General features: G+C 42.0%; 1 protein-coding gene across 1 annotated transcript; it reads left to right on the top strand.

The window, feature by feature from the left end:
• Positions 1–1,054: 1,054 nt before the first annotated feature.
• LOC307231786 (alpha-1,3-mannosyl-glycoprotein 4-beta-N-acetylglucosaminyltransferase C-like) lies at positions 1,055–25,679 on the top strand (the record flags this gene model as incomplete). The annotated part of the gene is made up of 4 exons (XM_080002625.1): positions 1,055–1,140; positions 23,875–24,017; positions 24,167–24,314; positions 24,523–25,679. The coding sequence occupies exons 2-4, from the start codon at positions 23,889–23,891 to the stop codon at positions 25,677–25,679; spliced, it is 1,434 nt and encodes a 477-aa protein (XP_079858751.1). The 5' UTR covers positions 1,055–1,140; positions 23,875–23,888.
• Positions 25,680–27,063: the final 1,384 nt, after the last annotated feature.

The raw sequence follows: 27,063 nt of genomic DNA, 5'->3' as shown, positions 1-27,063 counted from the left end.
TATTATTCCTACATTTGGCACAAAATTGCCCCTTTTCTATGCAAATGAGCCTTGTTGCAAAAAAAAACAAAAAACCTCTGGAGAAAAAAGATTCTCCAGCACCGGCACAGCCCTTAAACGAAGTGTGGAGACAGGTCTGGCTATGCAAGACTACTACAAATGCAACTTGTTGAAACTTTGAACAATTTATTGTACAAATAAGGTGTTACAAACATGAAAAAAAAATGTTCCATAATTCTCATTGAACTCAAAAGATATCGAAAAACCTACTGAGAGTTAGAGTGAATAGAGTAATTTTGACGACATTAAGTGGTTTAAATTGGCATTGAACCACAGATGGCATCGAACCTTATAGCATAGGACCATGGACAGCTCCGCTCAGCGCCCGAAAGGCCGCGGTGTTCAGCCCGCACTGAAAAAAAGGAACTTTGTGGTCAAGTAAAATATATTGAACTAACCGTCATAATTTTTACATTGCAATGACAAGATTCAGTGAGAACTAAAATTTCTTAAGTAAAATTTTTAATATATACACATTTTATTCATGTAATAAATAAACTGTGTGGGTAGGGAAAGTTTTATTATATATTTACTCATATTATTTAAATGTTTTATAGTCACTGCACACAAACTTAAAAATACTTAGTAAATTTTAATCGAAAAGTATAGCTGGTTGAATCCACACATCTCTGTGGATCTGCAATCAGATACAAAACAAGGGCAAATTGTAAAACTTTATGGCCGTGTTTGCGCTGTCATCTCATTAGCACAATATCTTTTGTGAATCGAACGTTGAGACGGCGCAGATAGAATGAGAAATGTATCTTATAGGATAATAGTTTTGCGGTTGTTAGTTTCAGTAGTTAATTGAAAATTATACAAAACAATTGTTTCGTGTCAAGTCCTTGAAATCAGAAAAAAGCTTGAATACCACTGTGATACAAATGCATTTCGCTCCTCTGTCTGTGAACATGCAGATCAGATTTGAAGCGAAGTTCCCACGCAGGCGGCTGGTTTATAATGCTGTTTTGTGTTTGTTCGTCTTTCTGTCACAGTGACTGCAAAGAGGATTCATGTCAGACAACGAAGCCGACGCAAGACCCGCCCGCGCTCAGCGAAGCGGTTGAACACGTCCGGCTGGTAAGAACACGAACCAGCGTGTTTCCACCCTTCCTCACGGCTCATCATCGCTGCAGGGTGTCTCAGCACAGCCTTCCTCCTCTGCAGAATCTTCATCTATTTACCACCGAGATGGTCATTATAAATTCATGAGATATGAATTTTTAATGGGGTGTTTAGGTTACTTTTTTATGTTATCGGGAGATTCACAAAGGTAAAATCTTTTCAGTTAAAATGATTTAAGGATGTCTAGAAGTCACGCGGTTAAAGTGTTGCATGTTTGCGTTTCGCCAATCTGACTCAACCAGATCCACATGTGGGTTTTCAATTTAAATTTCATCCAAACAGCTGCTCCAAACACGTGCTCTGTCTCTAAATTCCTGAAAACTCCCAGGTGCACGGTGGAAGGTGGAGGCTTTGGGGCCTGCATTGTTTTATCTCAACGCGGGTTTGGTTGGTCACCAGCTTTGGGCAAGAAAGCCACGTGTTAAGAGAGGAGCTTTTTCTGTGTTCAATCACTGGCCCCGAGGTTCAAGTCCTCTTCTTAAAATAACCGCAGTGATGCCTTGCTCAAGGGCACTTGTCCCTGACTTCACCGCGCGGAACGGAAAAAAGAATGAACTCATTTCCATACGAGTTTAATACTTTAAATGCCACGTTTGTTCTCTTTGGCATTAAAACTATCTATCTATCTATCTATCTATCTATCTATCTATCTATCTATCTATCTATCTATCTATCTATCTATCTATCTATCTATCTATCTATCTATCTATCTATCTATCTATCTATCTATCTGATTGAAATTAAAGACAGTACACTGCTATGATGCCAGAACAACATTGAAAAATAAGATTCCTATGGAGCTGCGAGTCACACAGTGACAGGTTCACAGACATTAGATTTAGGATTCAGGTCTTCCTCTCTGCGCTGCTGCGTCACTGCACACTGAGCGTCTCCCACTGCAGAGAGAGAGAGAGATCAGAACTTTGTTTTTTGCTCTAAGTACCATTCTAGTTGAGCATTTGCCGGTCACACGCAGTTCTAAAATCAGAACCACCTTTAAAAAAACAAACGAAAAAAAAAAAAAAGTATAATATTCTATCCTATAGAACAACTGGTAGAAGCAGACTATGTGGTACGCTAGTAATCTAGCGTTTATTCTGAAACTCATTTGCTCAGCTCAGACTGTATGCAAAAAGTACCAGGATGACATACTACATCTGGTGAAATAACGTAGTATGCAAACACTGAACATGCATCCCACAATGCAGTGTGAAGGTTTCTGTCTCCATCAGCCCTCAACGTGCCGGAAGGAAACAGAGCCGCTCCATGACGTCAGAGAATCCATTGTTCTTTTTGCTCGTATACTAAAGCGCGCCGGTCAATAGTGCACATCGTTTCCAGGTCGACACGGAGTCTGAATGAAGAGCTCAACACCCCGAGTGACGCCGGGTCACGCCGGGTCTCGCAGATCCAGGGTCGAGATTAGTTGGAAGTGAAAGTTCAAAAGGCAAAGCGCTTCATCCTGGGGAGGAGGAGTGGGAATGGATTCATCCTCTTTTGTGTTTCAACTGCTTTTGATCTTTCCCTCTTTAACATGGACAATACAAGAAGGCCCACAGCCATCCCATAAGGTATAATTATCCTTCCGAATGATAACGACTCAGGGAGACGAGGGGCTGGAAAGAGAGAAGGAACCAAGAGAGGGTTAGAGATGCTGCGGAGATTAATGTAGATTGTCTAATGTAACCTGGCTACTGATCAAAAGAAAATGTTGGCAGCCGCTGGGTCGGATTAGCGCGACTGAATGCCCCCCCCCCCCTTTCTCTGCCCCGAAATCGAGCAATGTTGCAATGAGGATCAGAGTTTATTCCAAAAGTACATTTTCATATATAAGGAATTTGTCATGGTGAGTATAGGTGCATTTCAAAAGGCAATTAAAAGAAGTAAAATAAAAAATACAATTAAATACAATAAAAATGTTGATAAAAATGGCCAAAGATACACAAATAGCCAAAGATAACGAACGGAAATATCCAAACATGAATAATTATACAGAATATACAAAATATACAAAATGGAATTCTATGCACAGGATATATTATATAATTGAGAAATGCATTACCTCTAATGACACCTCACATTCGGCCGAACACAATACACCAGCTCAGTTTTCATCCCAAAGCCACGGTAGAAATGGCAACGTTACTTGAGTCCACTGACACGAGGGCGTCACATCGACTCTGCTCTCACATGGACGAACTAACCCTCCGTTCTTACCTTCAGAAGCAGTTTCACTTGTCTTCTTGGCTACAAAACAAGGCAGACAGCTTGCGTTTGCAGTTATACTTACTTTACTTTTTCTTTTAATCTCTTATCTATTTGAAAAGGGACAAATGGACAGTGGTTTGAATGCTGTAGAGTGTGTATTAGACCCACTTATCAGACCATAGGTGGTGTGGGGGAGAACCATCGAGTGGGAGTATATCTTAGCTGCCTCAGTAGATAGGACGTTTCTGGTAAACCTCAAATTCACCAAATTAAACTTTACTTTATTACAGACACTTTTTATGTGGGTTTTGAACGTCGGGTTTTTGAATCTATGTGTACTCCTAAATATTTGTATTCTGAGACAACTTGTAGTCTCTTTCCTGAGATGAGAATATCTTGCTCTACATCTACGCTGTGGCCTTAAGAGAAAAACATACAAACTGTACTGTTTTCTACACATTCAATTGCAAACAACATTGTGTGCCAGGATTCGACCTTCGACATAAAAATAATCAATAATCTGTGAGCTTGACTACCACCTCTTCTACATTTTTACAGTGAGTAAAAATAACTATCATAAGCATACATTAACATATCACATTGTCCACACACAGAAGGCAGATCATTAATATACATGCTCAACAGGATTGGGCCCAGTATAGAGCCCTGCGGGACACCAGTTGATAGGGGTTGGATTTTTAATGATCAATTTTGACAAGTTGAGAGCGGAATGAGGGGTAGGATTTGATAAGGTTGTAAAACTTAAAATGTTAATGTTGAGTAGTTTCTGCAATTGGATGTTATGATTAACGGTGTTGAATGCTTTCTGTAAATCAAGGAGCACGACCCCCACGACCCCGCCTTTGTCCATTGATACCTTTGTCTATGAAGTAACATGCAGCTGTTTCTGTAGAGTGATTAGTCCTGAATCCAAATTGCATTGGGTACAGTGGGAAGGAACTATTGTTGAGATGGTCAATAATTTGTTTGGCAACCAGTTTTCCAAATACCTTCGATACTATGGGTTAGTTACTGGCTTCGTTACTGATCGGCCACAACAGCAGGATTCCATGCGTTAGGAAACCTCTCTTGACCCAGTGAAGTATTAATATGCGTTAGTGGGTTAACTAATGAGTAGTTGGTCTCTTTTAGCATCAGTGTGTCTATACCATAGACTACTTTTGCAGCCTTTGTCTCAGACACTGGTCTCAATACGAGAGCTGACTAACTAGTATTGACCGTACGTGCAGTGCCTTGTTGAACTTTAAAATCTTGGCCTATAGTAGCCACCGACTCAACAAAATATTGATTGAGGGCCTGTGCCACACCAGCAGGATTCTGTAGGATTGTGTTATTAACCTTTAATCCAAATGGCTTTGTTATGATATTGTCGACCAGTTAAATTTTTAATCCGACTCCATATAGCTCCAGAGTTACCTTGAGGATTTTCAGTGTTTGTGATGAAGAAGCCCACCTTTGCTTTTCTCAGTTCTCTTCTTACCTTGTTTCTTTCTGTAGCATTGCAAATGTATGCCTATCATGGGACGTCTTTCGATTTATTGGCTGTTTTTAAAGCATTTCCCAGCTCCTTCATTAATTTTTTGACATTATCGTTCGCCCAGGGGAGAGTCTGTTTCTTGTTTTTACGTTTCATCTTAATTTAAAATTCATTTATTGTAGATTGTAATTATTATGTAAAGTTTTAACTAGTTGTTTCTAAATTATTTTCAAGGAGGAGATCGTCCCAGTTAATGTTTTTATGGCTGCTTTGAAGTCCTCTTGCTTGTTTTTCGGGATGCCAAAAAATCCTTATTCCCAGCATGAGTAGTAAACCGCCTGCAGATACATTTTCTTGATATGAGCCCCATATTACAGTGTGACAGCCCAGTTATCATATTGTTTGATTTTATAATCCTTTCGGGGTTTATTACTAAATATTTTGTAAATCTGCTACTGGTGCTGTTTGTTATTTGTGTTGGACCTTTAACCATTTGAGCCAAATTAAAATCATCAGTAATTTGCTTGAGCTTTGTCCTTGAAGACGTGTCTTTTCAGTTTAAATTTAGGTCACAAATTACAATGACCTCTTTCCTGAAATCACATTGACATAATACCTTCTGAATTTGTCCTAAAAGCTAATATTTTAAGTAGGTGGTTGATAAGTGACTATAAGTGTATTGGACATTTCAGACGATAGAATCATATTTAAACCGACACATTCTGGATCATATGGATTTTGCCATTGAATCTCATTTGCCTTTGAATCTCATTTCAAATCCTTATTTGATATTTGAGGCTTAATTGCTTTAAAAGCCATATTATTATCCCACTGCTCTGATGTCTTATCTGCTCTGACATGGTTGTATTTGCAGAATTTTCAGTATTCGGCGGATGTGCAGACTTTGTTTACTGACAAGTCAAAGACACAGTTTTTGATCAACATCTCAGCTTTTTAATTACCCAGACTTCCCTTTTCATCGGTGGAAGAAAAACATGAAAAGAAAAATCAATCACGATTTCCTCACGGCGGATTTCATCCCTGCTGCAAAGTTACTTAGAGTCAAGTGTCTTCATAATGTCGCTCAACAATGGCGTGAATGTGGATATATTCGATTTCTCTTGGCCAATTGTGCACCTCGCGCAGTTCTTGACGAGTTTGGAAAAAGGACTCTCCCCTCTTCATGTGTCACAGGCAAAGTACGACAACTGCACATGAGAGGTCGTCATCAGTAAAGACGGCAGCATCGTAGGCTGTGTGTGTGTTGTGGTGTCGGGAGTGTCTGTGGTACTGGGTCCTTGACGGATTTCAATGTTACCTCTGCCTTTCTGGATTTAAATCTAAACTCTTCTCACTTATCTCATGTTTACCCTCCGGCCAATTAATTAACTAACGTTGATGACACCTTCTCATTATCATTGGGTGATATCGCTGCTTTTGGAACGAGGACTATTTCAATGATTAATTCAACATTTATTAATTTTAATGACTAAAAATGCAACCCCACCAAGCTGTAAGAAGAAGTTATGGTCAGTGCTAAATCAGCAAATTTTGGTTGCGAGAAGAGTTTTTATTTTTTCTTATTTGACTATAACTGCTGACTGTAAATACAGCCAGTGTCAAGGTTATTTTTCTATTGTCATTCCTGCTTCTTTGAGTTCCACCTCCTCCGCGAACGTCTGCGTGGGTTTTCATCCATTTCTGTTGGAAAAAAAAAAAATTTGATAAGAGTGGATGAAATATTTCACCCCTTGGGCAATGTTTTGACAAATAGCATTCTAATCCTATACTTTAAAATCACTTTAGCTATTCCACTATAATCCCCGCTAAGGTATAAACACATCTTGTCTGCATGTGCTCCACACTGGTTTAAACTGGCTTCTGTTCAAGAAAGCGCTCCATCGCTTCAGTTCTTCAGAAAAATATCTCGAATCAGCTCTATAATTTTATACAATATTCTCTACATTTCAGTCAGGGTCACATGTCCTACATGCAGCAGAAATCCCAGCCTGTGCTTTTTGCCAGCCCATCTCGGCTCAGTATCCACATTTGTCCGTCGTCATTGAGTCAAAAGTCTTCATTTATTACACACCTGGTGGATTTCTTTACTTTACTTATTTTATTTCCATCATGTTTAGTGAAGACCCTTCTTCACATGTTTTGGTTGTCAATCTGCAGTACTAAAAGGACGGAGTGGGTAAAGTCTCCTAACAGCTCAAAATTCTGCCAAAGGAGGCCGACCCCATTATTGTGTTCTGTCATCAAAAATCACTTGAAACTAGCACGCAGTAGTTGATTATAGTTTAATAAGGCCGCATGTGTTTGTGGCTGATGATTTAGACTTTGATTAATAGCCAATCTTGTATTTATCAAGGCCGTATCGCTGGAACCTGTCATGTCTCCAGTATAATATTTTTTCTCCACAGTGAAGGTTAACAATGAGATTATATCAAACGATGATATATGATGATATCAAATAAAGCTCATAAACGGGGGTGGGTGGGGAGGGGTTGAGCTGAGTGACCATGTCTAATGATTCAAATATCCGCTTTCACCTCTGTTGGCAAAAGTAATTATGACAAAGTCATCTCAGGCTCTGAGACCGACATCGAGGGTGAGAAAGGCTTGAACACAACTGTGACCATGATAAATACACCCATCTATTCATCTGGACTTGTTGTACAGAGCTGATTGTGTAAATATATAGACAACATAAATGACTTGCGCAGGAACATTCTGAAGCTACAGAGGGCAGTTTGCAGAAGCCAACCTATTGGACTTGTTGCAACCAGTGCCTTAAATAAATTAGAAACATCCAAAAATCATATCTGGAGTATCTATGGGATGATTGAGACAATCAAAAAAAAATGGTTAGAGTATAATAATATGGGAAATCTCACGTGGCAGCACGTCACAGCTTTTTGTGTGGAGAATCCAACTCTCCGTAGGAATGAATAGACTTCCAGTTGGTTGTCGTTTGTTGGATTCAGTGTAAAGCCGGCTTAAGTGTTGACCTCTGTGCACTTGTATCGCTCCAACATTCAGAGATAAACTCAATTAGGACTGGGAAGTCTCCGAAGTTGTCCGAGCCTTGTGGTGTTACCGCCTCCAGAAGCTCCACTTCCAGAGCTCTTCAACGACGCCTTTTGAGTGTTGTGTGTGCCAACTGTGCAAGACAAAAATTCGCAAGAAGCACAGCATATGGCGTGGCGCTGCAAATCTGCTGTGCCATAATTATATAACAACCGACAGTCTCATGGAGAAATCACTCCAGGAAATATCTCAGATTCACGGATTTGAAAACTCCCCGGAAACGGTGAAGTGTTCACGACATAATGTCAAATAAAAAACATGGATGGAGAATGTGGTACTTATGGATGGATGGATGGATGGATAGTCTCAATTCAATTCATTGAAATTTGTTTGTCTATTTATTGTTTGCCTGCACCATACTGAATTGTCATTCTAGTCTTTTTCATCCTGTTTGTGGATAAACAGTATAAATTTAAAGGCTAAATTGACTTTACACCGCGTTCCAAATTATTATGCAAATTATATTTTTCTCAGACTTTCCTGATTAGTCGATGCAAATGACAGTCAGTATAATTTTCTAGTCATCAACCCTTAGGGTATCATTTGAATGTTGTTGAACAAACCTCCCAATGATAATAGTATTTTTTTCAAAAATAAAAAACTCAAAATGCACTGTTCCAAATTATTAGTTTCAAAACATTTTATAGGTTGTAAAGAACTGAAAATGGTCATTTGTTGAATTTGCAGCATTAGCTAATTTAATCAAAAACATCTTAACAGGCCAAGTTACATGTGAACATAGGAGCCTTCTTTGATATCACCTTCACAATTCTTGCCTCCATTGAACTTGTGAGTTTTTGGAGAGTTTCTGCTTGAATTTCTTTGCAGGACGTCAGAACAGCCTCCCAGAGCTGCTGTTTTGATGCCAACTGCCTCCACCCTCATAGATCTTTTGCTTGAGGATGCTCCAAAGGTTCTCAATAGGGTTGAGGTCAGGGGAGAACGGGGGCCACACCATGAGTTTCTCTCCTTTTATGCCCACAGCAGCCAATGACACAGAGGTATTCTTTGCAGCATGAGATGGTGCGTTGTCAGGCATGGAGATGATTTTGCTACGGAAGGCACGGTTCTTCTTTTTGTACCATGGAAGAAAGTGCTCAGTCACAAACTCTTTATACTTTGCCGAGGTCATTTTCACACCTTCAGGGACTCTAAAGGGGCCCACCAGCTCTCTCCCCATGATTCCGGCCCAAAACATGACTCCGCCACCTCCTTTCTGACGTGGCAGCCTTGTTGGGTTTATGCACAACTGCAAGCCTCTGGAGGATCCTACACCTTGAGGTTGGTGGGACTCCAGAGGCACCAGCAGCTTCAAATACCTGTTTGCTGCTTTGTAACGGCATTTTAGCAGCTGCTCTCTTAATCCCATGAATTTGTGGCAGAAACCTTCCTCATTCTGCCTTTATCTGCACCAACCCGTCTGTGCTCTGAATCAGCCACAAATCTCTTCACAGTACGATGATCACGCTTAGGTTTTCGTGAAATATCTATTGTTTTCATACCTTGTATAAGGCATTGCACTATTTAAGGCTTTTCGGCAGCAGAGAGAACCTTTTTCTTTCCCATGTTGCTTGAAACCTGTGGCCTGCTTAATAATGTGGAACGTCCTTCTTTAGTAGTTTTCCTTTAATTGCGCTCGCCTGGCAAACTAATTATCACAGGTGTCTGAGATTGATTCCAGTGATCCAAAGAGCCCTGAGACACAATACCATCCATGAGTTTAATTGAAAAACAAAAAACTAAATGTTTAGGACACTTAAATCAAATTTGCATAATGATTTGGAACGCAGTGTATGGATCAGAATGATGGCATGATTAGACCCACCCTGAATGGATGTGTGGGAGATGGAGAACGATATTTGGGGGCAGGGGGGGCTGCTGTGAGGGAACAAAATTAGAATTGATTTGGCGAGGAGGAGGCAGATTTACACTTCCTGCAGTGAATTCCTAGGCCGGCTGTCCGAAGACGCTCTGGCAGAGAGAAAACCTCTCATTAGTCTTCAAGACACGCCTTCGCTCCCTAAATTGGTTTGAAAATCTGACCATCTACAAAACGTATCAAAAGATTCTCATTCTCTGAGTTTGGGATGTTTCTTTGGGCCCTCTCCTTGTCCTTTCAAATGAGACAGATCTCCCTAGAGAGACAAATTATCTCACTGATAAGGAGCGAAATCGGGAGCTATCTTTCTGCGTAGTTCTTTTAACAATGCAGATTAAATAAAAAAAGATAAATGATTCGGATAAAAGGTTTTGGGGCTTATCGGGCTCTCCCTGTGAACACAACCTTAACGTTAAAGTTGGGGCGACGTCCCCCTGTCACGGCTCTCAGCGCTCACTTGGTGGTATTTCGTAGGATCTCCGCACCAGAGAGGTGTCCCAGGCACCTCTCTGGTGCGGAGGTCCGCTGCATCGGACGGCTGCGTCCAAGGTAGGTCACGCCATGTTGACAGCCAAGGCGAGAAATTTGACATTCCAGCAAAACTTGACACGACGCTAATGCAAGGAACATAATGCTCTAATGCTCTAATGGTGAATAATGTACTGTGTTAACCTATCAGAATCAGACTCAGTTCATTCCGTCATGTACATTTCCAAATATGAGGGATTTGTCAGGGTGAGGATTGGTGCGTTTCTCTACAGACAAATAGCAAAAAATAAAGCTTAACAGTCTGAAAATTTAAAATAGACTACGGACAAAAATGCAAAACAGAAATAGAAAGAATATACAGAATGTGCAAAGTGAGATTCTATGCATATGTGTAACAAATTCAATGAAGTTAAATGTATAAAAGTAACAGTAAAAACTTTTATGAAAATGAGTTTTGAATTTAATTTTGTATTTGGCCATTGTATGGCCATTGTATGGCCAAAATGGCCAAAAATGTCATAAAATATGGAAGTATGTAAAGCTGTCACAATTACATAATTGCCTGATCTGAATAATGTGAGCAGCTCGCAATAATTTTTCTAAATCGGTAGATGTCATAACATATATACACTATATACACAGATCATCCACAACATTAAAACCACCACTAATAACCACCAATATTGTATAGCACCCCCTTGTGCACTAAAGCAGCTGTGACCCGTGGAGGCATGGACTCCACAAGACCTCTGAAGGTGTCCTGTGGTATCTGGCACCAAGACGTTTGCAGAAGATCCTTTGAGTCCTGGAAGTTGTGAGGTGGAGCCCCCATGTGTCGGGCTTGTTGTTCCAACACATCCCCCAGGACCCTAACCACACCCATCCACATGATGTAGAAGAAAACGTGACTCATCAGACCAGGAAACTGTGATGCACTGTGTGTTCTGACACATTTCTATCATAGCAGCATTAACTTTTTCACCAATTTGAAATACAGTAGCTCTTCTGTGGGATCGGACCAGATGGGCTGGACTTCGCTTCCCACGTGCACCTTGTTGCCATTTTACCGGTTGTCCTTGCTTGGACCACTTTTGGTTGGTACTGATCACTGCATACCAAGAACACCCCACAAGACCTGCTGTTTTGGAGATCCTCTGACCCAGTCGTCGAGCCATCACAATTTGGCCCTTGTCAAAGTGGTTTAGATCCTTACGCTTGACCATTTTTCCTGCTTCCAACACATCAACTTCAAGAACTGACTGTTCACTTGCTGCTTAATATATCCCACCCCTTGACAGGTGCCATTGGAACGAGATTAGCAAATGTTATTCACTTCACCTGTCAGTGGTTTTAAGGTTGTGGCTGATCAGTGTATATGTTTCCATGCAAATGTCAAGGAAATTTAAAGCCAATGTGAGAAATCTGAATAAGAGTTTGATGAGTTAGCTGCGGTTGAGTTGAGAAAAATGTTATGCAAAAAAAACAAAACCTGTGTTTATTCATATGGTGGATGTGACAGTGAGACAATTAACTTGTTAATTGCAATTATTTTGTTGACTATTAAACAAAAATATCATGATCGTGCTCGAGAAGTTTGAAAGCTACCATGTTTGATGTAGTATTTTACAAGGTCACAGGGAATCTGTGGACCACTCTGAGAGAACAGAAGGCGAGAGAGTGAGAGCCGCTCCCTCTGAGCCCTGAACAAGCACGTGGGCGGATTCTCACGTGTCATTAAATAGAAGATTCATTGCATCAAACCGGGACCACCGAGCAGAATTTAGCGGAAGGTGCCGAAGACAAAGCTGTGCTGAACTAGGACGCGTTCCAAAAGGACGTCAGCTTTCTGTTTGTCTGACTGATGTGCATTCTGGGAAACATCATTTGGAACTAACGATGATCTATCGAGGATTCATCATCCTCCGCTTGAGTTCTGCTCAGAGTAGGCGCTTCCCTTGTACACCCCCGGCGTTCTGGTAGTTGATGTGTCGGTTGAACCGCTGCCAGGAATCGTGCGGCAGCCTTCGGTCTATCAAAGATCATTAATGTGTATTGGCAAGGAAAACATCCCCGGAATTTTTAATTTTATTTTTCCATTGAGGGAAAAGCTTTGGCCGACGCCCGTGCAACAGGGCAATGACGGTTGCCGAAGGACATGGTTGCTATTGCCTTGTTGCGCAGCAGTTGGCTGAAGCTATTCTCTCAATCGAAAAGGTTCTCATGCCAATCACTCAGGAGACTCCCAATGATTCAAATATAAGGCTGAGTTAAAAAAAAAAACCTTTCTATTGGTATGAACAGGTCTACAAAGTACACTGAACTATTTATCTGCCAATTTAAAGTATCGGCACCTGCCAGTGGATCACTACTTGGTATTCTACGCCCTTCTAAATATTTTTCCCTCAAACTTTATCACATATCCCCAGCTGTCACTAGCCTTCCGGCGTTGTGATATGCAAAACCTCAGCTCCAAAAGATCCAATTGTTTCAAGTGTGAGGGCGCTGCGAGAATCGTGACTTCAGACTGCTTTTAGACTGCGTGTCGAGCCGCGAGTCACAAAGATCCCGAGCATTTCAGCGCCGCTCTGCCAGTGGGAGCACACCGATGCTTCCGCCACACTGGTCGTCATGGAGACCGACGTCGTTTCCAATACTTCATTGCATCTCTAAATTTCCCTGCTCCCAGTATCCTCCCCAAACTACTGGCTTTGAGGCTGTGCCCTTTTAGCGCCGTCTACTTCGACGTAGGTTCTCTCCGCGGCTGTGCTGAAGCTATGGGTTTGAGGAATGCCTCATGACTTGTGTATTTCCCTCACGGGTAGATGCATGATGCGGCCCTAACCCGCAGGCAGAGAGCACACATTTTGCATCGGTACGACACGCATTTTCTTGTGTCCAGAATGACAAATAGCACCGTATCTCACCTGTGGGGGATTGTTGAGTTGGCGCAAGAGGGTCGTTCGTTATTGAAAATATGACTCAAACTGTCCTGACACTCTCCAATACCCCCTGGTGCTCTCCGACAACAGAAATATATTACTGGCAGGTCCCTGGTATTACGCTGGCCTGTCCCCCCAGCCCTATCGTCATACAGCAACAGGAAGGAAAATAAAATTGAATTGATTACCGTGGGCCGAGAAACAGTGGCTACAGAAAGTGCTTACTGCGGGCTCCTCGCCGCCAAAGTGACAAAACAATCAGATTTCTACGGACACTCCTCTGCCTGATGAATAATGAATGAGGCCGAGTACCTTCACAACTGGCAAGACAAACAGATTTAGGTCCTGCTAGATCGGCTGCGTGTCGCTCCCTTTCACTGCAAGTGCACGAGTACTGGAAAATGCGTTTACAGTACTCGTCTCTCTCTCTCTCTCTCTCTCTCTCTCTCTCTCTCTCTCTCTCTCTCTCTCTCTCTCTCTCTCTCTCTCTCTCTCTCTCTCTCTCTCTCTCTCTCTCTCTCTCTCTCTCTCTCTCTCTCTCCATGCCTTCAAATTACCCCCTCACTGAAAAGAAATGAGAGCCTTAAAGTAAACCTGTGTGGCCTGTAGCAAGCACCAATAACTTACCCCTTATTTTTTTATATATTTGACTTTTTTTTTTTTGTATTTTTGGGGGGCTATTTGTGAATATTTTTGTTGTATTTGTTACTTTACTTTATATTCTATTTTATCTTAGTAATCTTTTGTAATCATTTTTTTTCCAGACAGCCATGTTCTTTTTTTTTTTTTTTTTATTCTCCTCGTCTGCAGAAATGCACCAATCCTCACCACGACAATTTGCTCGTTTATGTAAATGTACCTGGCGGAACAAACGGATTCTGACTCTGATTGAGTTGAACAGAAATGGCTCATTCCGGCTCCCAATCGCTCGGGGGGCCAGTGGCAGAAGACTGTGCCCTTGGAAGCTTCCATCCCTGGATCCGTCTGTCTCTATGATGATGGAGCTGGCCATGGAAGGGAGCCTGTGCTTTTCCAGTCCTCTAAAAGGCTGCGAAGGAGTCGGAGGACAAAATGACTCCCGGTTACACCTTTTAGCGTACCCGCCATCTCCAGCTTCCCCTCTACCCAGCCGATTGATTTTTAGTTATTTTTCTCTGCTCCTGACGTCACGGCAAAAGACTGGCTTAGTCATCATCCAGCATGGCTAAGACCCCTTTTCTTTCCGGAAGCGTCAAACAAAATGACAAGCCACATGTTTCTAATTGCAGCCTGGAATTAAAGAGGGTGACACAACAGTCAATTACTTTGAGCAGTAATTGGCACGCCAAAACACTTTCTGAATCATTTCAACAGGCATCATTAAAGTGCTTTTTTCTTGGTTCAAAAAAAATTCCAAATAAAATAAAATACCTGTGTGCCGAGATGATAAATAAAACTTAAAATAAAACTGTTTTTTAATATATATTGAGATGAAAGCACTATCTGCAATAGATGGAATGACAGAATCTATGATCAAATGTGCACTATTTTTCATTTTTTAAATAATTTTTATACTTTATTGATCCCTCTGGGGGCAGTTGGATCTGAAGTGATACATCATAGAATATTTTAAATTGAAAGACAAAATAAATCCTTTGTTTTTTGTTTTTGGACTTATTGGCAACACTGGAAACAGGTGTTGTTCGGTAAAATGCTGTTTGCAGTGTCAAGACAGGGCAAGATAATTAGTTAAAGATTTATAAAAGTAAAGAAAAAGTGTTTTTTCGGTTGTTTTTTTAGGGCGTTTTTTTAGTGTTTTCTCCGATTCGTTGGTATTAGTAACATTCAGCAACCTCGTCACTATGGGGCATCAAATGTAAAAATTTGGTTTGCAACTTTCTAGCTGATGTATTTCCTCATATTTGAGACGGAAATTATATGTAAAAAATAAATGTTAAACGTGAATGTTAAATGTAAACGTTAAATGTTAAATCTAAATGGGTCAAATGTAAAGCTAAATGCTAAATATGCAAATACATGCACGCTCCTTGCCTCGTCTCCTTCCTCAAACCGCCCACACCACTGACCGTGGATCAGAAGGTGAAAGGTCTGTGTACGTGGCGGCCGACGGACTTTCGTTTTGAAATGAGAAAACCGACCACCATTTTCAAAAGAAGCAATCAAATATCGGAAAACGACCTGTTTTCAGTTTTTTATTATCAAAACAAAAAATGGAAAATGGGTCGTTGTAGAACAAAAAATAAATACATGTGTAGTTAGTGTAGCAAGCAAGATTTTGCCCTCGTACACAGTAGACCCGGGTTTCGATTCCCCATTTCTTTTGACAGAGAATGCAAGGACAGAAGAATAAAATGGATAAAGAAAGACAACCAGAGCTCTTCCACTCAATCACTTTCGTTGTCTTTTATAGGGTCTCCCCCTATTGTCTGAGAGCAGGAAGAGGAAAACTGAAGGATAACTGCTGGAACCCGGAGGGGATGAACAAAAGCCGACTGGGCAACTCCCAGTCAGGAGAAGATTTGCTTTTCCTTCTAGAAGCTTGTGGTTACTTGCAGATGATTCCACTGATCCAAACCCGTGTGAACTCCATTAACAACCCCCCCCCAATCTGAAATATGTACATCTATTACCATTCCATTTCCATCGAGATTGCATTCCAAGCACTCGATCAAATGAGCCCGTAAACATGATGTACGGAAACACAGACGCCTCCTCAGGATGTTGTTAAATCCTTGCTTTTAAGGCTGGTGGGTACGTCTCCAGGCGGATTAATTTCTCCATGGTTCAGTTTAATTTTAGCACACCCAAATAGGCCTTTTATTTTCTAAACAGTCTGATGCAGATTATATCCCTGGAACCAAATGATTAGAGCTTTTTGTGTTAAAGGGGACCTATTATACTTTTTTTTCAACTGGTTAATTAAGGTCTTCAAGGTCTCCAAAACACGTTGTTGAAGTTTTTTGCCGATTATGCATTCTAGCCATTCTAACATGCCTCGACGATCCTCCTGTTGGCGGCGGGCTGTTTCAGTGTGTGCCGCTTTAAATGTAAAAGAGGCGCCAACCCCCATAGTTCTTTGAGCCAATGGGTTTTGAGCACAAAGTCCAGGTTCTAAGCCAATGGTGTTTGAGCATGACCTCCCTCCTGAGGCCCCAGTTCTGTGAGCCAATGGGGTTTGAGCATGAGTAGTAGGGTTCCGTTGTAAGAAGTAAGTAAAACCTTCCCTGATTTCACGTTTTTCAGTCCCCCAAAATCTGTCTTTGAACAAATTTGATTTGCGTTTAAATAGGCAATCCAGTAGCTGAATCTTCACTCATATTAGAACTACAAGGCCTCATTTATGAGTTTGTTACGACTTTCGGAAGGCGGGACACTGCTGCACTGCACGGGATACCGCACAGGGCTGTCTTTGTTTCATTCAATCAGGAAATGTAGGAAAAGAAAGTAAAATAAATACATCTATAATAAAAACACACTATTTTTATTGGTTTTGTTTGGAGGCACAGCGGATCGGCATTTTATTTTTATTTTTTTTAGACAAAGACACACAGCAGAATTATTTTTTAAATACTTACATTTCCCTCCTCTGCAGTTTCGACATGGAGAGTTGGTATTCATTTCTCTTGAAAGATTTGTGCTGGACTGTGCAGCCAACAGAGCAGTTCCCATGCTTAGGGGGTCTAGCGGCACCTGATAATTCTCCAACCGTGGGTGAAGTTACTCAGATGGGGGCCAGTTCTAATTCTCCAGTCTCCAAGTGACGGAGGAGACGCAAATCTGAATGGCTTGTTTAATCACATGTTTTCTGAAATAGGGAGCCCACAAAAAAACAGACTGGGCTGTCTTTTTCACAGTTTGTATGTTAGTAGGCCCATCAGACACTCAAATGTACGTGCACAAGCACTGAAAAAGTGAGTTTTTCATAATAGGTCCCCTTTAAGATATTGGTGATTTGCTACGTTGGTGAAATGAAGGCACGTCGGCTTCGGTTTGAATAGTCACCTGATGAACTGTGATGCATCTTGTTCTTGCTCAGGTCAACACACTATGAGGATATTTTATAGAATTCCAACATGAGGAATTCACATTCAGACAATATTTCCAATGTTGTCATTTAAAATCATTGTGTTCCTACTGCACTAGACCAGTGTTACCTTTATGTCTAACCTTTATTCTGCCAAGGTGCTTTTTTTACAATGAAATATTCCCACAGCACTGTACCACTCTCCTGTCACAAACCCATAGAACTGTGCTTATTATTATTTGACATTAAGGCATGCATGACTCAGAACAATTTGTTCGTAGTGAACAAAGCTTTTAAATGACTCTGGCATCCTGAGTCACTCGGGCAAAGGAGTGGGTGTAGTTTCTGGATGATTTTTATGTGTTGATGAAGAAGAGCATCAGACCAGACTTGCCATGGACGTCTAGGAGAGAACCGAGTCGGATGGATTCTCTGCCGGATGAAACTCGGGCAGGTGCTTTTATGCTTAACCAGAGACAACGTTGACCATCTGATTCCCCTACATAGGTCACCGTTCACATTTCACCTCCAATATCATCGGGACCCCCCATCGGGACAATGGTCTCTCTCTCTCTCTCTCTCTCTCTCTCTCTCTCTCTCTCTTGAGACCCCTGGCACCGTCTGTTAATAATTATCTTATACAATGGGTACTGTCTTGGGACGCCACACATTCCAAGACAGCTCATGAGTATTCGCGAGTATTCAACTTACAAACAGAAAATAATTAACTGACGACTATTAAAATAACTCTTGTTCAACCGTGTCGCCCTCTGGTGGGCAGAAAAGTGAGCCATCGCTATTGAGAGAAAGATGATTGAAATACACAGTCCTGAGGGCTTAGACGCCATCAGGTGTGTGATACATTCGATTTTCAGTCATGCAAAGTTATATTGCTGGACCAGAGAGGAAAATACACACACACACACACACACACACACACACACACACACACACACACACACACACACACACACACATATGGATTTGTTGTCTTGATGTCACAAAGGGAGTGAACAATAGTGTTTACCAAATGGTTTTCTTGTACAACAGGCGAGCTTATGAAAATGGCATCTCATTACAAGCACAGAACAGCCCTTTTTAAGACATTAATTGCATTTTGAACGTTCTTTCTCTCCATTATTATTCCCATCTGGCATATGGATTTACAGCAACATAACAGTCTCACGGATTCATATTAAATGAGGTTTAGATGGTTGGGAATGAGCCAAACACTGAGCGGGGCTGATGTGTGCGAAACAAATTCCCGACTTCTAAGCAAAAAGCTCCGGTGTTTGGGATGTAAAACCCAGGGGATTGGTTTACCACTGCTATTAAAACCATCAGATGCCCCGTTTTCACTTTTCGATTAAAATTCCTTCTGCCTTGCACCGTCCTGTATGAAGGCTGAATCTCGAATTGCTCAAAATATGTTTGCAACAACATTGCTGTGACCGATCGTTGCGCATTTATTGCACCTGTGATTGAAGGGATTTCGATTGTGGATAAAAGGCATTATGGCGAAATGATGTAGTTAAAAAAAATCTGTCTTGAATATAGCTTCGTAAGTAGCTGTGAATGCTGCCATCCGAAGCTAAACCCACTTTAAAGTTACAGTTTAGCCTCTGGAAAGAAAGAGTTGCAATTCTTTTTTTTAAATAAAAATAGGATTTGTCAAAAAAGGATTTTCTATGCGAGCTATGATCTACATACAGGGACGTTTAAAATGCAGCGGTGTTCTTTCTCTAAAGTCATTGTTATTGTAAGTGATATACATAAACGTATACATAAAACAGGCGGTAAAGAGGAATATCTACATCCATGCCAACAGCAGGAAGAATGCATCACAGATTTGTTTATTTTGTGAGCCATGTCACAAAATAAACATATCAGTGGGCAAATATAGATATTTATATCGGACTCTGAACTGATGTAGTTGTGTTTCATATTCACGTCGACGGTTGACTGTGGTACGCGACTGAGGAAATAGTTGCGGATGACGGCACACTGAAATAGACTGATAAAACATAAACTGAGATTTTTTTGCCCCAACAAACGTTCAGCCGTTCAGCCGAACATTCAGCCGTCTGTGCAGAGGACAGGCAGGCTCCTCAAAATTGAACTTGCATCCTTGATTGGAAAGTGCTTTTCATCAGAATATTCACTTTATAAATAAAGTGAATATTTCTTTTTTTCAAATCCACAAATAAGTGAAGGACCTGCATTTTGTATTTCATCTAAAAGAAAAATGATACATGCCAGTATTCTTCTCTTCTTTTTTTAGAGTTCAAAAGAATTTAGTGTTTTGCTGTGTCAAGCAAAGAAAAAAAATGACAATCTTTATCGGTTTGTAGTTCTTTTATTTCATAAATGCAACAAACTACAGTTCTTATATACAGTACATAAGTGTAATAAAACTATACTGTATATCTGGTGTTATCTTCATTATAGCGGTCAAATAGGTTTTGCGGCTCCAGGTGGGTTTTATTTGGTGTGAATCATGCCCAAATGGCTCTTTCAATGCTGAAGGTTGCCAACCCCTGGTCTAGGTAATTGGGCCCGGGACCAGGGTGGCTGTACGACTGTTGCTTGTTAGACCATTCAACAGGCAATAGGTAAAACCTCCATGCCCCCACACACATGAGAGGAGCCCTTGTCATGACATGCTTTCCATCTGCTCCTGGCTTGTTCCACCTTGCCCACTCTCTACAATAAAACTGGAACTTTTCAACCCCATCGCCTGTGTCTCTGTGTCGGAGGGCCCTGAAAACGGCACTTCAAGTTCAAGTTCAAGTTCAAGTTCAAGAGATTATTTGTCACATACAGTGCCTGAACAGGGACCCTCCAGCATGGGGAGGGACACAGAATGGCCGTCCGAAGACGCATTGGGGCAACCAGCAGCTCAGCGGACGGCCACAGCACCGGCCCTCTCCCGATTGGCAGCAGCCGCACCCAGGATGTCCAGCGGAGGACCAGGGGATAAGCAGCCGCCGCAACCACTAGGGGTACCTGCTTGCGGCCAGCTGCTCCGCCCAGCAGCCAGGCCACCCCTCCAAACAGCCCCCACAAGGGCCAAGTCCGGCTACACCTCCACCAGCCAGCATAGCAGCCTGAGGCCCCACGCTCCGGAAAGGAGGAGGGTCTGTGTCGTTGCCCTGGGGAAGGGTTGCCTCTGGACCATGTTGATCTGGGGAACCAGGTTTGACATTTTTGTTTGTTCAAGGTATGGGAACCGTGCTTCAGAGTCCGGCATTTTCTTTCCCTTTCCCCCCCCCTCTGCTGATTGGGTAGAGAAGGGGGAGGGGGTATGTTTCAGTTTGGTGTAGGGGGTATGTGGTGTGGAGGTGGTGTGGTTTAAGCAGCCACACCTGTCTTTGGTCTAGGTAATTGTGCCGACGCCAGGGTGGCTGTACGCCTGTTGCTCTTGAGACCAATCAATAAGCAACAGGTAAAACCCCCATCCTCACACACACGACAGGAGCCCTTGACATGCTTTCCATCTGCTCCAGGCTTGTTCCACCTTGCCCACTCTCTACAATAAAACTGGTACTTTTTAACCCCATCGCCTGTGTCTCTGTGTTGGACGGCCCTGAAAACGCCACTAGGGTGAAAGAGGTGAATGTGAAATAGGAAGAATAAGACCATATTTATAATTAATACCCTATACCCATAACAATAATTTATCCTGTGCACATTTTGTATATTTGTATTTCTTAAATAACTGACTACTATTTTACATTTTTACCTCACCCTTTTCATTCTATATGTTATTATTATTATCCTTTTTTCAATACTTAATGTTTTTTTAAATATTCTAATGGTCTGTAGTGAAATGCAGCAAACCTCACCGTGACAAATTCCTTGTATGTGTTAACGTACCTGGAAAAGAAAACTGATTCTGCTTCGGATTCTGTCCACCTGAAGATGGACCCTCTGAGCTTGGAGTTCACCAGTGTTTAAGTTCCCCCGTAAGCTGTTAAAGCATGCGTTCAAGCGCCGCAAACCCGTATTTTGAGCCTAACAACTTGTTTGGCAGTGGGTGTGCAAATTGCCCCCCCAAGCTGCCAAACACAATGTGTTTCAGTTGTGTGTATGGGTTCTTACAACAACAAACGTCCAGCCGTTCAGCCGAACATTCAGCCTTCTGTGCAGAGGACAGGCAGGCTCCTCAAAATTGAACTTGCATCCTTGATTGGAAAGTGCTTTTCATCAGATGGGGCTGAATTGGCTCTGGTCCATCGTCTGGACGGATGGCTATTGTCATCTGCTGGAATTGTTTACCCCGCCAACAGTTTCTGTTTCAAAAGAAGGATGGAAGGGAAGCTGCTAATAATAGGTTATCCAAGGATAGCGAAGGGTGTCAGTGATTTTTACTGAGGCTGTGAAGAGAGGAAGGGAGATGCACTTCCCTATACTCATTGAGTTCTGCTAAATTGGGAGCCAGTGCTCCATTGTGAGGCAGTGCATGGAGGGCCGCGAATTGGAAATCTGAATCAAATGGTCTATATGAAAAACAGGCAAATGAAACCCTGGTGACAAGAAACAAAATTATTGAGGTTGATTAAAGATTTATTGCTGTGAGGCAGCAGTACTAACCACGGAGCTGCATGCTCCATCGCCAATATCCAAAATATATGATTATATTATAAACCCTATGAGGAACAAAAACCATTCATTCAATGGAGGGTTTCTCTAAGAACCATTATTTCTCTGTGCACGTGCAAAGTTTTACGCCAACTCTAAATGTTTAATTCATTGTCTCACCTTGTCATTGTTCTACTGACTCTAATCTGAAATGACTTAGTCATATAAATTAGGTTTTTATGAATAGATTTCCCAATAATATGCTCAAAGAAACTTGACAGAAAGCACTTAAAACCCAAAGCAAACAGACTCAACAAATGGTGTTTATTTATTCATAGACTTAGGGCTTCATTTCCATATAAATGTGTGTGACCTATGGGTTGCTTGTTTATTGTTTAGATTCACTTTCAGAGGAAGCAAACAAAAACCTGATGGATTCTCTCACAAAGGAAGCATTGCATGCCCCATTGTTCAGTTTATTATATTAGTGTGTCTGTGTGTGTATGTGTGTGTGTTTGTTTATTGTATGTGTGTAGAGTATACAGTACGTGTTGGTGTGCATTTGTCCTTGTGATTTGATATGTGCTGCTTAGTGAATGTGTTTGAGCATGATTTACATAGATTGTGTGTGTGTGTGTGTGTGTGTGTAGCTTTTTCGTCAAGGAAAGCACTCTGGTAATGAACAGCACAGGTTCGGATTTGGGGGCCGCAGGTCCATGATTGGATCACCTGATCTGGTGGCACATAGATCTTCACGCCTGGCTGTTGCTGGGGAGGAGCTCCACATTTCTCTAATTGAAGACAGCTCATGTTCATGTTCAGTGACCAAAGACAATTCCTCATCAGCGACTCTACATGACAGTTAGCCGCCAGGGAGGACAGTGAATCCATTGCGAGCAGAGGAATCCTCTCTTTCTTTCTTTCTTTCTTTCTATACATATAATCTCTGACCCTCATCTTGAAACGGGCCGACGATCCGATAGACAATGTTATTTACTTGAGTTGAGTTTAGACAGGACAACTCCCATGGTTGGTCCACTTTGATGTTGAATTTTCCCCTGATTAACTGACATGGCAGGTACCCTGGGAGCACGCAACTCCCATCATGCCATGCAAAAATGGGTAATGCAAGTAGAAGGGCGATGAGGGGAAGTGGTGATGCGAGTGAAGCATCAACTTCTCCAGAGACACAGCGCGGAGCAGCGCTGACAGGTTAGTTTAGACCAGCTCACATACAGCGGACCGGTGTCTCTCCGGGCGGGAAACACTGGTATTGATGTTTTGGGAGAAGGGAGAGTGCAGCTGAGGTCGAAGCTGATGTGGTAACCTGTCAGCTCCCTTTACTTCCACTAGACCATCGCTCTGCTCTGAACCAGCTGTACCGCTGTCAGATCACTGGAGTGTGAGCAAAACGTTGGCTTTTATCAACAAATTGCACTTATTGTGGTAGTAAGTATTTAATTGAAACTATTTGGTTCCACACATCACATATACTGTATATATAAAATCTAATTCTGAAAATCTTGGATAATGGAAAAATAAAATGAAATGACAATAAATAAATAAACAAATAAACAAACAAATAAATAAATAAATGCATAAGTATTTAACCTGACGGTCCCAGTGAAGAATGTTAACATTCACACCTGGAGCTGATGAATAGGCACCTTACTGTAAATTGCAAGTTTTATATCAAGATAAGGGTTGTTTTTTTACAGTTGTGAGTAAAGCCACCCTGTCCTCTAAAAAAGTTATTCATAACATGATTAGAGTAAGTAATTAACCTGTATCTGTTGACAGAATTATACCATTAATCCTAAATGTCAACATGAGAATCCGATTTTGCCCAAGGATGGAAAAAAAATGCATTACAAAAAACAAAACTGCATGTTTTGTTTTGTGAGCAACATCTCCGGCATGTTTTATTTGCTGAAGATTTCCGCTGATGGGCTTATTTGTTGTGTCTGTGCCTCCCCAGTGAGAGACGTGACCATGAGACTGATGTGGAAGTCCATGGACAAGATGAGGTGCTTCCGGAAACGCTCCATGTTTCCCGTCCTTGGCTTCCTCATCACCTTCCTCCTCTTTTTTAATCTCTCCATGGATGATGAATATGTGCTCGTAAGTTTAAAAACATCCAATCTCAATCTCCCTCACACCTCGTTGGGACCTTTAAGAGACTTCTTCGGGCAATCTTACTGTTTCACTGGGGTGTGTCGGGAAACAGGCGTCATGTACCGCCCTGTCCTCAGATCGATTTATTCTTTTAGGGGGCGGAGAAACGGCAGCTGAGAGAGGAGCTTATCCATCCCGCAGCCTCTGAAAGATACATCCACACATTCAAAGACCTCGCCAATTTCTCTGGGACCATTAACGTGACGTATCGCTACCTTGCCGGAATCCCCTTGCCACGCAAAAGTGAGTATTTTGACAAGAATGAGAAACGCGGGTAATCTCGTAGGCACTTGATGTAACCAACTTGTTCTCGATGATAGCTGGCTGTTTTACACCTGATCGGTGTTAGATCGGGGCCTGAAAAGGTAACAAAATTAGTGACAAGCGCCCCTGTCTTATGACAATTCCAAAATGACTCGACACATTTCGCACTTTGTACTTCGCTCCACAGAGTATCTTACCATCGGCCTGTCGTCGGTCAAAAGGAAAAGAGGGAACTACCTGCTGGAAACCATTAAATCCATCTTCGACCAGTCCAGTTACGAGGAGCTGAAGGAGATCGTGGTTGTGGTCCACCTGGCGGACTTTGACTCGGTCTGGTGTGAGAACCTGGTGCAGGAAATCAGCAGGAAGTTCGCCCACCACATCATCGCCGGGAGGCTGCTGGTCATCCAAGCTCCAGAAGAGTACTATCCATCCCTGGACGGGCTGAAAAGGAACTACAACGACCCGGACGACAGGGTCCGCTTCCGCTCCAAACAGAACGTGGACTACGCATTTCTCCTCAACTTCTGCACAAACCTCTCCCATTTCTACATGATGCTGGAGGACGACGTGCGCTGCTCTCGGAACTTCCTGACGGCCCTCAAGAAGGTGATCACCTCCAGAGAGGGCTCCTACTGGGTGATGCTGGAGTTCTCCAAGCTGGGCTACATCGGGAAGCTCTACCACTCCAGAGACCTGCCGCGCCTGGCTCACTTCCTGCTCATGTTCTACCAGGAGATGCCGTGCGACTGGCTCCTCATCCACTTCAGAGGTCTGCTGGCCCAGAAGGACGTGATCCGCTTCAAGCCGTCCCTGTTCCAGCACATGGGCTACTACTCCTCCTACAAAGGAGCCGAGAACAAGCTGAAGGACGACGACTTCGAGGAAGACTCCATCGACATCCCAGACAACCCTCCGGCCAGCCTGTACACCAACATCAACGTGTTTGAGAACTACGACGCAACCAAGGCCTACAGCAGCGTGGACGAATACTTCTGGGGGAAGCCCCCGTGCACCGGGGATTTCTTTGTCATCGTGTTCATTAAATCGACCAAAATCAACAAAATCAAGATCGTCACCGGTTCCGACGACCGGCAGAACGACGTCCTCCACCACGGAGCGCTGGAGGTCGGGCAGAAGCTGGTGGAAACTAAACAAGGGAGACAGTGTGCTTCCTACATCACGCTGGGGGAGTTTAAAGGTGGCCGTATAGACGTTTACAACGTAGACCACAAGATCGGCTTCGACATTGAGTGCATACGAATAGTTGTGACCGCCAGTCAGAAAGAATGGATCATTATAAGGACTATTAGTCTGTGGACTGTACAACCAGTAAATCAATAAAAAGGCGATGGGATATTTATATCTTTTAATATCTGTTATCGATGGATTTTGAATGTTATATTGTGCTGGGTTAATTTTGGATGACTGCTGGGGGTGTTCGTTGCTAAAACATTCCACATGATTTTGGATTTACATGAATCTCTTCTTTTTGATTTTTTCCCCCTATTGATTAATCCTGAATTTTGGTGCATATGTTGATTCCCCTACACAAACAACAACTAAAAACTGTATTTAAAACTGTTTATAGGTGACTGGTGATATTGTTTTTATTCTCTTGATAAAGTTACATGAATGTCACAGAATTTTGGCCTCTAACTCTTTCTAAATTGTCAGTGAAGTCCAGAGGCCTGCTGTTTACCCAACAGAAAAATAACACCTTCTTGTGAAATTATTTCCTCAACCATTTCTTTTGCTATTTTGGGACATAAAGCTGTGGACAAATATTATGCAGACCTTTACCACATGGTAAAAAATATAACATCTGAAATGAGAAAATGAAAAGAACAAGTTCTAAACATAAAGGCCTAATGTGTGTGTGTGTGTGTGTGTGTGTGTGTGCGTGTGGCCTATACACATAAATATTAATGACAAAATAACCTATTAAGCACCCAATACACTGTAGTTCTGGATCATCACACTCAATGAGGGATGCAGTCAGGGACTCGGGAGGTGAAGGTGAAGCCTTCACTTGATTTTGATCATTCAATCCAGCATGTTTCAATCAAGGGTGTTTTTGTCCCGATGCAGATCTGCAATGCGTTGGCATTTAGACATTTGGAATAAGATGGAAATTATTTATGTTGCTGAAGCTCCTGAATCTATATTCATCACGAATGGCCTGACATGTGTCTGAAGTAAATGATAAAGCTGGCTTTACACTGAATAGGAAAACACTAGGACCCGTGTCTAGACCTCACATCTCAAAATGTCAGGGTATGGGAGAGAAAATGGAAGATAAACTTCCTCCTTTTAACGTGCGTGCGTGCGTGCGCGGGGGGGGGTTTAAAATTATATTTGTGGACAAGACTTTTGCCATTCAATTAATGACAGTGACCGTTTGAACGGCGTGGCATTCACAGTCGTTATGTACGAAGCAATACATTTAAAAAAAATGCATTAATAATAATTGGCTTTTTAAATTCTGCCGTCAATGAAGTTACGTATTAGATATTCAATGTCCTCGGAAGCATCGGTGGGGGTAACAAAAACAAACAAAACATAACCATCGTCAATATATGAGGACGATGAATGTACTTGTTAATTATCGGAAGAGCCGCAATAAAAAGAGGTTCTTTTTTTTTTAACAGGGGTGCGTTGCTGTCGCCCTGTGGTGAAACCGGGGAATAATCTAGCGCGATGTCAGGGAATCTAGGAATAATCTATA

The sequence above is a fragment of the Zeus faber genome (genome assembly GCF_960531495.2).
Source record: "Zeus faber genome assembly, chromosome: 6".
Classification (NCBI taxonomy): Eukaryota; Metazoa; Chordata; class Actinopteri; order Zeiformes; family Zeidae; genus Zeus; species Zeus faber.
Note: the sequence above shows the minus strand (reverse complement) of the source record. Positions and strands in the feature narration are given on the sequence as shown.